Source organism: Perca fluviatilis, chromosome 19 (assembly GCF_010015445.1).
Source record: "Perca fluviatilis chromosome 19, GENO_Pfluv_1.0, whole genome shotgun sequence".
Taxonomy (NCBI): domain Eukaryota; kingdom Metazoa; phylum Chordata; class Actinopteri; order Perciformes; family Percidae; genus Perca; species Perca fluviatilis.
The window spans coordinates 22,069,546-22,083,690 of NC_053130.1; the positions used below are offsets into that span (position 1 = coordinate 22,069,546).

At 40.0% G+C, this 14,145-nt stretch overlaps 3 protein-coding genes across 9 annotated transcripts in view; 1 reads left to right on the plus strand and 2 right to left on the minus strand.

Moving 5' to 3' along the window:
* The window catches only part of tmem63ba (transmembrane protein 63Ba), a 29,201-nt gene extending 27,921 nt beyond the window's left edge, over positions 1 to 1,280 (minus strand). For all 3 annotated transcript variants that reach the window (XM_039783075.1, XM_039783074.1, XM_039783072.1), the window contains exon 1: positions 967 to 1,280. The gene's annotated coding sequence lies outside the window, so the exon portion shown is untranslated. The remainder of the gene's footprint in view (positions 1 to 966) is intronic.
* A 55-nt stretch (positions 1,281 to 1,335) lies between these two features.
* Positions 1,336 to 3,371, plus strand: mrpl14 (mitochondrial ribosomal protein L14). Of its 3 annotated transcripts, none has more exons than XM_039783082.1 (3): positions 1,336 to 1,452; positions 1,895 to 1,997; positions 2,658 to 3,371. In XM_039783082.1, exons 2-3 carry the CDS (start codon positions 1,918 to 1,920, stop codon positions 3,022 to 3,024), a joined length of 447 nt encoding a protein of 148 aa, XP_039639016.1. In that variant the 5' UTR covers positions 1,336 to 1,452; positions 1,895 to 1,917; the 3' UTR covers positions 3,025 to 3,371. The 3 variants fall into 3 exon arrangements, with proteins under 3 accessions (XP_039639016.1, XP_039639017.1, XP_039639015.1); XM_039783083.1 differs by having other exon boundaries at positions 1,444 to 1,535; XM_039783081.1 differs by lacking the exon at positions 1,336 to 1,452 and adding an exon at positions 1,542 to 1,663.
* On the minus strand, positions 3,370 to 14,145 carry capn1a (calpain 1, (mu/I) large subunit a). 3 transcript variants are annotated; one of them, XM_039783076.1, is made up of 23 exons: positions 13,988 to 14,145; positions 12,742 to 12,746; positions 11,579 to 11,837; positions 10,945 to 11,014; positions 10,730 to 10,848; positions 10,514 to 10,647; positions 10,222 to 10,390; positions 9,986 to 10,069; positions 9,808 to 9,893; positions 9,013 to 9,087; positions 8,599 to 8,759; positions 7,301 to 7,470; positions 7,165 to 7,176; positions 6,446 to 6,657; positions 6,311 to 6,350; positions 5,605 to 5,670; positions 5,372 to 5,429; positions 5,108 to 5,172; positions 4,899 to 4,967; positions 4,723 to 4,801; positions 4,518 to 4,631; positions 4,343 to 4,401; positions 3,370 to 4,261 (listed from the first exon to the last, which is right to left on the minus strand). In XM_039783076.1, exons 3-23 carry the CDS (start codon positions 11,834 to 11,836, stop codon positions 4,235 to 4,237), a joined length of 2,127 nt encoding a protein of 708 aa, XP_039639010.1. In that variant the 5' UTR covers position 11,837; positions 12,742 to 12,746; positions 13,988 to 14,145; the 3' UTR covers positions 3,370 to 4,234. The 3 variants fall into 3 exon arrangements, with proteins under 3 accessions (XP_039639010.1, XP_039639012.1, XP_039639013.1); XM_039783078.1 differs by lacking the exon at positions 12,742 to 12,746; XM_039783079.1 differs by lacking the exon at positions 7,165 to 7,176.

Below are 14,145 nucleotides of genomic sequence, written 5' to 3' on the forward strand. Positions count from 1 at the left end.
ATCAAATGTAAATGTCCATGTGACTTTACATATGAAAATTCACACAGATTCTTAGATGTGTATTAATCTTTTTGTACTTTGGTGGTGATGATCGCCCATAAAAAGCACTGCAAATAGACAGGAAACTGTCAGGCCATGTGTGTCTGGATACGGCCAATAACCTTGAACCGGTCTGAGCATTGACACATAGATGCTAGATTAGAATGTAATCTATAAACTATTAACAATTTAAAAATGAATATATTATTCGTTTAACTATGAAACCTTTTGTAAAAAAATAATAATAATAATAATCATGATCATTTAAATGATGAATGAATGAATCTAAAAACTTTTCGCACACCCCCTGGCAGAGTGCCACGGACCCATGGGGATCCCCGGACCACACTTTGAGAATCAATGTTCTAGTTTCCTTACAGTACGTCCGTGCACAAGCAATCTCACAAGATAAGAGAGCTAAGTCTTGTTCTTGGCTTTTCGAGAGTATTAGAATAATATTAAGACATCTCGCTACGATCTATTTTACCATGAGACGTAGAATATGAACAGTGACTAAACATAAAACAAACATCTAAGTGCCTGATGACGAGGACCAGCAGGCGAACTTAATCTACGGCTCGAGTGTTGCAACCTATAAAATAATAATGAATGTCTCAGTTACCTATTTTAACTATTTTAAAACAAAACATGCACACTCACTAACCTACTTTTGTGTTTAATAGCCCTAACTTAAATACATTTCTGTAATAAATTACAGAAATTAGCCCACATTACCACTGATATTACGTTAACGTTACTGTTGCTGGAGCTCGTTAACGCTAATGTTAAACGTGTTTACTCGTTTATTGTTCTGACAGCAATTATTAAGTTTCGCAGCGAAGTAGCAAACGATTAGCTGCCGCAACTGTAGGAAACAACCAAACACGTTTCGTAATACACAGTTAATAGATAAGAAAAACAACTTACCTTGCTAGGATACGCAGCAGGGGCAGAAAGTAACACAATTGGCTAATGTGAGCTAACAGTCGCTAACTTAGCCCCTCGATGTTACGTTAGCAAATAACAGGTGGAGGCTATTTAACTGCAGTCTGCTAATTTCCGCATATACTTTGATTTCGTTCAACCCCCCCGGCCACAACACTAATGCAGACCAAATGGAGTTAGTCAGTCAAACGGTCTAGCTGTTAGTAACGATAGACAAGTCTCAGCTGCTGCGGTTGCCTGTCAGCCAGTTTAACAACTATCGCTAACCCAACCAGTCTACAGGAGGAGGCGAGTCAGGTTGTGTGACGTAAGTAGAGGTAGATCCTATAGAGAGACGATGGTCGATGCGTCTTCGTTGTTTAGCATCTATAGTCTCGTATTTCTATGTCCTCCCCAGCGCGTTTCTATGACGTACAAAAAAGAAAGAAACAGCTAACTGGGGCCTGTTACCGCTTGCGGTTTCTACAGGTACTCTAACGTTAGTTTTTAGGAGCACAAAAGGTTGACATTTAACACCATTTATCAATCCGAGGCGCATCTTATTATTCGCAGTGAGGAGTATTCATTAATTAGCTAAATTCTAATGCATGTTGTGTTTATCAGCTAGCTCGACTAAAGGCGGTCGGTCGCATGTTGTTGACGCTACGCTTTTGACATTGGCATGGAGCGTGATAGAAGGGTAACGTTAACATAACACGTTTTTTTTTTTTTTATCTTAACCCTTGACGCTTTTTAATACAATAATTCATGTATGTGTGTATTCGGTGCAAAGGCTCGAAACCTAAAAAAGATTCTGCTCCATTATTAGGACTTGTTCGTCCACCATGTGATAGTTAGCTAAATGCTAGCGATATGATGAGCAAACCCTTAAGCTTTTTAGCTGCTAACCATTTATAACTTCTCTTTGTAGCTGACACAGTAGTCGCTGTAATTATGGCTTTCCCCCTGCTTTCAAAATCTCTAACTGGGCTTCTTGTGGAGTCATCGTCTATAATTCATCGCAGGACCTTTAGGTAAGATATTTTTCTTGTCAATTTTTTTTTGTGACTGTGAGGATTTTATTTAAGTTGTTAAGTCAACTAAGATCAATTAAAACCATTCAATAATAGAGCAACACGCTTAATTTATTATAGTCTCCCTTAAAAATTTTGCTTGACATTTTCCATGCACATGGTTATTAATGTCCTCATATTCCAGTGAAGTCACTGTGGATAGTTCCCTTGACTTCTTTCAGTCCTGTGGTTTCAGGGCAGAGCTGTAGGCTATTAAAAAATAGGTGCGGCTAGATATTAAAGCTGTGAACTAAAGCCAAATTATTTTATTTATCACGACAACGTGTGTGTGTGTGTGTGTGTGTGTGTGTGTGTGTGTGTGTGTGTGTGTGTGTGTGTGTGTGTGTGTGTGTGTGTGTGTGTGTGTGTCTTTCTGCACCCATGGCATATAATACAATTTGATTTCCCGATTTTAACCTTATAACACACGTTGTAAGCTGCTTTTAGAGCAGCTTAAGCATTTGTCTCCATATGACATGATCTCCAAAAACAGTCTCTAATGTTCAGCTTGTGGATCAATTTTGTCTTTAAACTATGCCCCATATAAAAGTTAATTTCTTGCATGACTGCTGACTTAGGGACGGCTGTAATCATCAACCAATTTAATTTTTGTCTCGTCAGTGTATCTGCTGTTGCAGCAGCCATTCAAAAGATGACAAGAGTGCGTGTAGTGGACAACAGCTCTCTTGGAAATACACCATATCACCGACCCCCAAGAGTGATCCATGTCTACACCAAGAATGGTGTAGGAAAAGTTGGTGACAAAGTGTTGCTTGCCATTAAAGGACAGAAGAAGAAAGCGCTCATCGTTGGACACAAGATGCCTGGAGAACGCATGAGTCCGCGCTTTGATTCGAACAATGTTGTTCTGATTGAGGACAATGGAAACCCTACAGGAACAAGGATTAAGGTTCCTATACCCACACATCTACGTAAAGTAGAGGGAGATTACGCCAAAGTCCTAGCAATTGCTAGTTCATTTGTTTAATAACCGCATTCTGTACTGTGATTTGAGATATACTGTATATTGTAAATCTGCTTGACTTTGTATATGAACATTTTATGCTTGTATATGTTCTTGTCTTCACTAAACTTTAAAAAGGAACATACACCCAGTCACAATTATTGTCTCTATATAGAATCCTGTTAATGTATGTAATAGACACAAACCTTTGTCAACATGTTTGGCATTTTACAGAGGCCTCTCTGTGCTTACAATAAATATAACTTTTAGCTTTAAGGCATAGCATAGGAGTTTCTTGGGCAGTTTGAGCAGCCAAATGTGGGTCAAACTCATGTTATTATGAACACAATAAACAAAACAGAAAGCATGAACCATTAAGGAAATATTTATTGAAGGCACAACATACACATTCACAACACAAAACACATGACTGGCATATTTTAATAGCTATTTATAACATCATGGTGTCATGTATAAGGCATTTAATATTGTGATCCCTGTAAATGTTACTTGAGTGGAGTGAAATACAGCATTTCTCACTAATGTGACTTCAACTTCCTTAAACCAAAATCTCAGTGCAAAATAAGAAATAAAGTAAAATTAAACAAAGGTCAGCTGCTTAACTTCAACTAAATACAAATATTTGTGTAATATATAAAACAGGCTAAACTTCAGTTTTAAATGCCAAAAAAACACATTGACATTAGATCAGGTCTGTACTGCCATCTACAGGTTTAAGAATGAAACTACCAAATTAATACTGAGGTGATCATTAAAATGGAAACAAGTACAGAATGATTAAGAGAAACTATAAGACCGCTTAAAGCGTTACAGTACCAGACTTCTTCAGATGTCTTTCTCTATGTTTTGTGTTCTTTAACGAACCAGCCTTTAGTAGTTAGCAGACTAAAATGTAGAAATCAACATACAATGCACATTACTGCGAGTGATTTTTGTCATGCACAGACTCATGCTGTTTTTTACAGAAATGACATCTATGTGGCACAGTGAATGCTCAATAATGTGGGTTTGCATAGTTGCTAAAAATTTGGGCCGGGAGACGCTTGGTTGGACTTTGGTTTCCCGTTAATACGGCTATTGTACTACTTTACGTACACTGAGGTGGGATGTGTTAAAGGATCAACAGGTCGCTAAGGCGGAGGGGTTTTTAGTTCTCCAGGTTCATGGCAATCTGCAGGCAAGCACTTTGCTCCACAACCTCCTCCAGTACTCTTCAACCACACATTGTCAGGTAAAGCCACTAGCAAAATGAGACATAAGGTTAGATGAACAGAAAAGATTGACAAAATGTATTGAGATTTTCTTGTTAAACAGAACTCACCTCGCTCATGTTCATCTCAGCCTCTCCTGAACCCTCCTTGTCGAACTGCTGGAAATACCCTGGTAAAGTTTTCACAATTTGTCAATGGTGTTGTAATTCTCACTGCATTAATACGTCATAGTCTGCAAACATACGGTATACATTTAGAACAACATCTATTAACAATAATACTCACTAAACATGGCTTCAAGCTTGACCAAGCAGCAGATGAAGTTGTCAAAGTCAATCATCTCGTTCTCTGCATACCGGGCTACCAGAATCTGGTTCAGTCTGTTATTCAATTTAAAACCTACACAGGAAGAAAGGGTTACACTTCTCATCTGTGAGTGTGTGTGTGTACAGTAAACTATTGTGGAAATGATCATCAAAGAGCATTATACCTGCTGCCTCCACAGCGAGACGCATCTCATATGAGCTCATGGCCCCTGACTTGTCGAGGTCAAAATCCCTAAAAATTACCTGGGAGAAGGAGACACAAATGTAAATAGAAATACAGAGAATCTACATGTAAAAACTGCTCCTTTGGCTTTGTTATTATTTTTAAAATCATTCTTACCAGCCACTTTCGGATCTTGTTCCAGAGAATCTGAAACTCCACCAGCCCTAAACGGGCACTACCATCTTTCTGGTAAACACAGTGTCAAGGGTTGGAACTACACACAAACACTAGCCTGCTAAATGCATGATTTTTAGTTTGTTTCTGATAAAAAAATCTATGTAATTACGTTCTAAGATCCATTCCTGCCTGATAACTCATGAGGATACATCCATCAGGTTGACCATGGTCCTGCATGATTCCACACTGAAGCCATCAGTCTTCAGATCTTTGTCTGAAAAAGCAAAAAAAAACAAAACAAAAAAAAAACACTCATCTGGTCAACAAAGGCACAGTTGCACAGAGGCTTGTAAGAGAGCCAATCCAGGAAATGGATGGTGTACAGTGGAATGTAATACAGTAGTGAGACATGTATTACTAATATGTACATTTTCTAGTAGCTATGAATTGTTAAAAATAAACATTAAACTCACGGCGGGAGAGGACTCGGTTTAGAATGGTCCGAAGCTCCTGAATAGAAATCTCCATGTCCTGAAAAAAGAATTTGCAAGTCTTTAATTGAAGAAGAAGAAGAACAACTTCTCTTCACCATAACAAGGGTGATACCATTTTGGATGTTTAAAGCTTTAAAAGATACTGTATTATCTAAAATACCACTAAAAATACAAATGCAACAAACGATGCTAAACAGAGAGACAGAATTTACCTCTCCTGCTAGCTGGGCGAACATGGACTTAAAAGAGTCATCAATATCGTCTTCAGTTATTTCATCCTGTAGGAAACCACAAATATAGAGGCATTGGTTTATAATAGGGGTCCTAGTTATTTTCCTTCATACAGTATAGTACAGTACAGGCCAAAAGTTTGGACACACCTTCTCATTCAATGTGTTTCTTTATTTTCATGACTATTTACATTGTAGATTCTCACTGAAGGCATCAAAACTATGAATGAACACATGTGGAATTATGTACTTAACAAAAAAGTGTGAAATAACTGAAAACATGTCTTATATTTTAGATTCTTCAAAGTAGCCACCCTTTGCTTTTTTTGATAACTCTGCAAACCCTTGGTGTTCTCTCAATGAGCTTCATGAGGTAGTCACCTGAAATGGTTTTCACTTCACAGGTGTGCTTTGTCAGGGTTAATTAGTGGATTTTTTTCCCTTATTAATAAAAAAGGGTGGCTACTTTGAAGAATCTAAAATATAAGATGTTTTCAGTTATTTCACACTTTTTTGTTAAGTACATAATTCCATATGTGTTCATTCATAGTTTTGATGCCTTCAGTGAGAATCTTCAATGTAAATAGTCATGAAAATAAAAAGGAAATGCATTGAATGAGAAGGTGTGTCCAAACTTTTGGCCTGTACTGTATGTAACTTTTTCTTTTTTTGTCTCGCCGATACGTACATCATCTCCTAAATCGGCAGAGATTTCTTCATCCAGTTCTCTGCAGTGGACAAAAACATATTAGCATGAGGTTTAAATTGATACACATTACAAATACATAAATGGACATTAAAATCACATGCAAAAGACACATACTCTGTTTCTGATTGCTTCTCAGTGAAGACTCTCAGGACAAAGTCAGCCTCCTTACTGGGTTCAAAGGTGGAGGGGACGACGAGGTACTCTCCAGGGGGCAGACGAAGCCGTGTGCTCACCTCTCGCAGGTTGATGAAGGTCTCAGAGCGAGCGCACGATGAATGTTTCAAAAAGAAATCTTTCTTCAAATGGACATTCTGGCAGCCTCTGTACTAAGGGCAGTCGGAAACAATGCAGACAATTTGCATGTTTTCGGGTCAATTTAATTGAAATCACATATACCTTACACTACTGCCAACCATTTTACAAAGCATAACAGCTAATTTGTTTAACTTCTAACTGCATTTTTTGAAAACTAACTTTCATATTGGATTGGAAGTTTAAAAATAAAAAAAATATGCTTGAAATAGGTCATCCATTATAATGACCATCAAGTCTGCTTTTATTGTCAGATTTACAATATGATTTTTTGACGATGCAGTTAAATATTGTGAATTTAATATCTCAATCAAGTTGCAAGTGTGTGATTTTCATGAAATGAATGTGATGAAGACAATGCGCAGAGACCAGTGGCTACTTGGGAAAATGCTTTTTAAAACTAACATGATCAGCAGTACTGTAACATATACATCATTCATAGTAAATGGGCTAAAACCTGACAAATCACCAGTATAGTTATTATTAAAAAAAACAGTGGTAGTAATTGATGCTCTGCCTACCTCTTCTGGAATCTGCATAAAAGAAGATAAGGGGGGGAGAACAATGAGCTGAGGCAAACTTTAAAAAAAATTAATAATGTAATGTAACTATGAGAAGGGCAAAGGGACAATACTGATTTTGCATCTCTGTTCTCACCTCATAAAGAGCAAAGCCAATGGTGTGCATGTCCTGACCATGGCGCCGATACCTGCGGCGGTCCTTCTGCATGAGAGCTACTAAAAAACTGCACGCCACCTCATCATCCTCTGGGTCATCATCCTCCTCCAGCAACGTGATCTTGTACTGGGGGTTGATCCAAAACGTGTCTACACAGATGGTACATTTGCGTCAGCATTTGTGTCAGCCCATTTCATAGTCTATGTCTTATCTATGTCCGTTTATCAGGGTTTCAGCAAATTAAAGAGACTTTTTAAAGACCTTTTTAAGACCATTATGAATGAAATTTAAGACCTATATCACAACATAAAAAAAATAATAAAAAAGTCAGATGTCAGAGTCCGGAAACATTGTCTGAAACAATTCCCCGATTTCCTCAATGGCATTATAGGATTGGTGTCTAGACTGGCTGCAATATAAGTTGCACGTTGGTCTCATTTGTAATCGTCATACAGCGAATTATATTTGGACAAGCGACAGAAAGAACTACAACACCACAGAATACATATATATAAAATATAATTTTTTTTTTTTAAACATACTAAAGAGCTGCGGGAACAATCAATGAGCATTAGAGGTAGCGTTACATTGATGTAGGGAAATTACGACCTGTTTAAAATTATTTAAGACCTAAAACACATTTAAAGTGCTCATATTATGCTTTTTGGATTTTTTCCTTTCCTTTATTGTGTTATATGTCTTTTTTGTGCATGTTATAGATTTACAAAGTGAAAAAGCCCAAAGTACATCCCAAAGGGACTGACCATCTCCAACAGAAAACACAAACTGCTCCAAACAGCTCTATTGTAGTCCAGCCTTTACTTCCGTGACAAACGTGCGTCACTTTGTAACACACGTTATAAAGCTTGCCTAGCTGCTAGCGTGGCACGCCCTCATACTTTGCTTCTGACTGGCTAGTAGTCCTTACCTAGGTACTACGCATGTGCGACTCCCAACAAAGATGGTACAGAAGTGAGATGGCTCACTCTGTAGCTAAAACAGAGAGCTCAATGTACAGGGTGAAAAGAGGAGCTGCAGCAATGTGCAGTAGGACAAAAATATGGTGTTTTTTGAAAATGAAACCATGTAAACCTATTCTGGTACAACATCTAAATACAATTATGAACATGAAAATTAGCATAATATGAGCACTTTTAGACTTAAGGACTAAAATTTTGATTTTGAAATCTAAGACTTTTTAAGACCCTGCGGAAAACCTGGTTCATAGACTTTGATGAATGAAAGGCATCCTGTGTGACCGTACGGTTGGGACTCACTGGCATGGTTCCTGCAGCCTCCAGCGGTGCTGCCTCTCCTCCACGCACCGTAGAACTTCATGGTGTTCCAATGGCCGAGACTGTCTTCACTTAGAGCATCAGGAGTCAAGTTACAGATCTCTAGCCGAGAAAACTGCCTCTTGAATTCACTGAACGACATCCTGGAAGATTAAAATTAACTTTTTGGTCAGAAACCTAAATGCAACTTTTATAAAAGAATAGTTTTGGGAAATAAGTTAATTCGCTTTCTTGCCAAGAGTTAGATGAGAAGATCAACACCACTCTGCCATCAATCTATTCATGTAACTCTCTGCAAGAAAGTGAATAAGCATAGGCCTATTTTACAAAATGTTGAACTAGTAATTTAAAATACCTACAGTACATAAAATTGCCATACAATACTACTACTCTTACCAAAACTCCCCGTCTTCCATCTGAAGATGCAGGTCTTCTCGTTCAGAAGGGTCAACCTCATCCCATTCGGGGGAACTATACACAACAAGACAAGGAGACCGGAAAATACATTCAGTAAGAGACTATGGCCCAATCCCAAAGTGAGCCCTGAGGACTAAAGACTCACAGACTTAATTGATCTCAGGTGCTAAGTGAGTGAGTGTGTGAGGCCACATGGGCTCAGATAGGTAAAAATGGGATTGGGACATCACTTCACTAGATCACATGTTACCTTGGCGACGTTTAATAACAAAGATGTTGCTGACACTTGCCGGTTTGGGAATTTTCATTTTAAGTTTGTTGCTTTCCACACGGCCAAGGCACAGGAGACTGCTGCCGGATTCCAAATTTTTTCAAAGTCTTGTTTTACAAGCTGGACAACAGGTTGGTCTGTGTTCCGTGGTCGTGTGTCGTGCTGTTGTTTACCTTTGTAATTTCCAGATTTCCCTATGGTCTCCGCGGTAAATGTCACAACGCTTTGAACTGTGGGTAATTCCCTTTGGTAAAGTCTGCATCGATGCAGACTCACAGAAAGGGCTCGGTAAGTGTGTACTCCAACCCTCACGCCCTTTGAAATTCGACATTGGGACAACCCTAAGCCCTTACGAATTTCGCGAGAACGCACACCAAAGTCCGTGAGTCCCGACTTTGGGATTGGACCATTAACACTCATGAAGGAAGACATTAAACAAACAAAACTAGGGATGGAAAAATGTTAAGTACACAGGGACATTTATTATGCTCTGGAGCTCTCACTTATCACTCCAGGCACCAGTCCACTCCACCTGTCCCCAAGGGTTACGTATTCGGATTAGGCGTTCCATGTTGCCGCGGAAATCAACCTACACAACACATGGAGTGATGAGAAACTGAGGACCATTAATATTATTCATAATGGTAACCAATTAAAGACAACAGTTATATATGGACAAACCTCCTTCAGTCCAGTGACTGAGTAGGCGTGGCCCTTCACAAGCTTCTTGAATGTAACAGCCTCCATGTCGAAGGCACTGGTGATCTGTATTAATATAAAAACACAATTACTGCGTCTGAGTAGGAATTGTCTGGCACAGAAATAAATAGAAGTGCTTTTAATTTTATTGGCTTTCTCAAAATGGCGCAACATTGATCTGTGCGTCTTGGTGGCGTGACAGCGTGCTCAGCACTTACATCGATAGAGCAACCCAGCAGAGAGCCTCTGTCCAGGGCTTTGCCAATTATCCTGTGGAGATCTTTGGGTGCCTTGCGGAGCTCGTACATCTCAGACACACCCCCTGTGAAGTCCTCAAAGCCTTCAGTGGTGCTCCCTCCGGACAGAGCCTCATAAGAGCCATTCAACCTGACACCACATTAGAAAAACCACACTTGCCATCAATGGCAGCACTTCAGAATGGGATTTTCAACTTCCTACTAAATACACTCTGAATAATTAAACAACTGCGCCGGCTCTTTCAATACCTACTTGGCATAAGCCTTCTCCAGGAGTGCACTCCAGAATTCATTGCCCTCAGCAGAATGGACAAACATGATCTCCCCATCTTTGACAGGCAGTCTGTCATCTATCACGACATCTACCCATTCGCCGAACTGCCAGAACTGCAACACAGAGCAATAATCAATAACACCATCAAACTGAATTGCTTGCTTGATAGGAAGTGCAAAGAGGAACTTAGGAGACCTGAAAGTGGAAGATTCCAGCATAGTCATCTTGGAAGGACTGCCCATGTGGGACAACCCGATGAAGAAGCCTCTCATTCAGGGTGAGAGAGGCGATGGCTGCCAAGAGCCAGCAGTCACCTGCACGTGAGAAGATGCATTTAGCAACCTTTAAATGAAATAATGTCTATTTTTAGAGGACAGATTCAACATTCAACAATAGCAACAAGGGCTCACCCAGGGCTCCCTGACAGATGTCCGTTCTGGTGGCACCACCAACAATGAACTGAGGGTCATCCGTCAGTTCCTGCGGGGGAAATTAAATGTCTGAGTGAAGACATTTAAATCAATCAAAGTCTCCGAATTCAGACTCGTCGACCCATTTCACAATCTGTTTTAAAAAGGCGACACATCTTTCAAACCATTGCTATTCTTTGCATCTACGCGTCAACTTCCTGTGTTTTCATGAAGCACTGTAAACAAATGTCAGAGCGAGGGAGTGGTCAGAGAATGCCATGCGATGCCAACAGCTGCAGTGGTCAGAGACGTTCCTGTCTCTACTTGTCCTACTCTGTCTGAGTTTGCAGACATGAAATAACACAGTGTATATAATATGTCTGTTTGGACTCTTGCCAGTCATCACCTGCAAGAGTCAAAACCACATGCTGGTTGAGAAATAATGCATGAGAAGCAATCCAAAGATAGATGAGTGGGGTGTTTCCACTTAATGTCCAGCTTTTGGTCTGGAGTGTGTGTCTTAAAAATGATCTTTTCATCTGTATTATATCTGGATGTTTAATAAGTATGGTATCTTGTGTTCTACTTAACATATTAAATTTATCAGTTTTATGCATTAGTAGTAACCACTCACCGTAGGCCTCTTCCACTCCACATCCCTAGTTTTGGAGGAATAGGGGGCGAGCTCCTTGAAGCCCAGGGATGGAGGCTCAGCGGGGAAACAGGGGTCTTCAAACAGGCAGCCGGAGTCCAAACATTCCTGCTTCAGGGCCTCGTAGTCCTGGTTGGAGAAGTGCAAAGCCTGCTCCTTGGAGCCCATGCCTTCTGCCCGCAGCCTGTTGGCGTGTATGGTTGCAGATATCCCTCCAGATATCCCTCCAGTTGGATACATACTGGTGTGGGATAAACATATGGCACTGTCTGGGTTAGCACACGCACAGTACTGTCTATAAATAGCAGTAAGCTAATCTGCGGCACACTCCAGTCTAAGGGTAACAGCACAGTAATCAGGTGTGGGTACTTGTGTAGAAAAATAATGTTCATACTAGTGATAAAAATTGTTTCTTTTGCTGATCGGACTCAATCTGCCTTCAACTAATTAGCCGGATCCCAAGTTTGACCCCATATGGAATCTACAATATGCTATACAAGTAACATAAAGCTGAATACTTTGAAAAATGACACAAACAAAATTACAACAAAAAGCAAAGCCCATTGAGGAAACTGAGGTCTGGTCCTTGGTATTCTATTTATTCATTTATTTAATTTGTAGGGAGGGGAGTTTATATTTACAATTTGATTCATTATTTTAGACTCAATATGTGTGAGGCCTACAATGTAATGAATAAATAAAGGATTCAGCATTTTTCCCCCAGAATTTTGTTCCCAACAGTGTGGAGAAGACTTTCATTACCTTCATGTCGGGAAATAAAAAATGTAATTAAGCAGTTTATTGAGTAAATGAGATGTAAAAAGTCCAAGTAACTAAACAGATTTAGGTTAGGTTAACTTTTCTGAGAGTGGAAGGGCTGCGTTGGTGGGACTTGCGACCTCAGTATTTCTAATGTCCTCCTGGCTACGGCCCTGCAAAAGGCAAATCCTGCAAAAAGTAATTGCCATGTAAAAGCTAATATGCTGCTATGGAAACTTCAGTTAAAAGCCAACAGAAAGTTAAGCCCAGCAGAGAAATAAAAGAAAATATTAACAGAGGAATTACATTAGAGAGGGATGTGAGACAAGACACCACCTTAAACACAGCAAACACAGGAATAACAAAAGAACGTAGAAATGTGATACCTTATCTGTAGGCAGACCGAGAGGGAGAATGAGACAAAAAAAGAGAGAGAGAAAAAAAAGGTAATTCACTTAAGTTGAATCAGTGGTTAAAAAGAATCATTTCGATTGAACGGAGTTGCAGAAGCTTGTACAGCCCTAATGGACATTAGTGTTTACCACTCAGCAGGGATCTTTTTCCCCTCTCTGAATGCACTTGCTTTTCTATGCCAGTTCCACAACTTGCAGTCAAGTCTCCAGGGAGAACATAACAGCTTTGTGAGGAAATCATGAGTTAAAAAGAACCAAATACATCAAGAAGCAGGCTGTTAAATCTGTTATACTGTTCTGCTCCACTGGAAGGGAATACTAATGAGCTCAGTTCATTGAACAGTCCATTAACAACAAATATAACAAGGGCTAACTTGGATGGCGCTACAGTGGTGAGAGACTAGGATACCTATGAAGAGGGGAAATGAATGGGTTGAGTTTCTATAATGAATTAGGAGGAAAAATGGATGTGTTGTTGTCAAAAACATACTGTGTTTTTGATAAAATACTGCAGGCACATTGTTTGTTTGGCCAGCCCCCCAACCCTGAGGCCCCTTATGCCCTTAGAGTCTGCAGGAATGTCCCTCTGCTCTGTAACAACTAGAGAGAGACTACTGCTGGCTGCTGACCAAAAGGATATCTCTATTTTTCCACAATGGGCAGAGAAAAGCTGATCCATGCATTCCTGTAATGATGATGTCATCCATAGGACTTTAACCTCAGCAATGCCCAAAACCAACCAACAGCATATCTGTCAAAACACTGGGGTCCCCTCTACTCTGAAAAAACCCAAGACAGAATAATGCAGCACACATGTTGGCTGCTTTCTGATTTCATAGGCCTGTTACTATCAAGTCAGGCATGTAATGCAGGCTCAGACTGTTTACAGCACCTGTTCAGAACAAGCAGGCCTGTCTTTTTTTATGCGCTCTGGCCTGCAGCAGCCTGCTTCAAGCATTTCTGACAATATATCTTCTACAACACATCAATTACACTCATTTCACACTGGATGTCACCGCTGAATGAAATCTGTGTGCCTGAATGTGACAGCTGTAACTGTGTTGTGGACTATTATTAATGCTACAGCGTGCAGTATAAATTAAATCAAACAAACCGCACGGTGGCCTACACTTCAATAAAACCGTGAGGCACCGTTAACCTTAAGCTGACTAAAGTAACACATTCAGTGATATGAGGCAAACGAGACGATTACACTCACCGCCGCTTTTTAGGCAACTTACGGCTCCTTCAGAATGGGTCGGATAGTGATAATAGAATAAATCTGCGAAAGGGGGGCAGTGGTTTGGTGGTTAGGTAGCCAGGAGCCCAGTAGCAGGTCCAGCCCTCCCCCGCTGCTGCTGCCGCACACACTGCAGG

Excerpts from the sequence above, each read along its gene's own strand:
- mrpl14 (XM_039783082.1), top strand. The coding sequence starts at position 1,918 with ATGGCTTTCCCCCTGCTTTCAAAATCTCTAACTGGGCTTCTTGTGGAG. Across the intron at positions 1,998-2,657 it reads ATTCATCGCAGGACCTTTAG|TGTATCTGCTGTTGCAGCAG; the intron begins GTAAGATATTTT and ends TTGTCTCGTCAG.
- capn1a (XM_039783078.1), bottom strand. The coding sequence starts at position 11,836 with ATGTATCCAACTGGAGGGATATCTGGAGGGATATCTGCAACCATACAC. Across the intron at positions 9,894-9,985 it reads CAGTCACTGGACTGAAGGAG|GTTGATTTCCGCGGCAACAT; the intron begins GTTTGTCCATAT and ends TGTGTTGTGTAG. Across the intron at positions 4,802-4,898 it reads ACAAGATCCGAAAGTGGCTG|GTAATTTTTAGGGATTTTGA; the intron begins GTAAGAATGATT and ends TCCTTCTCCCAG.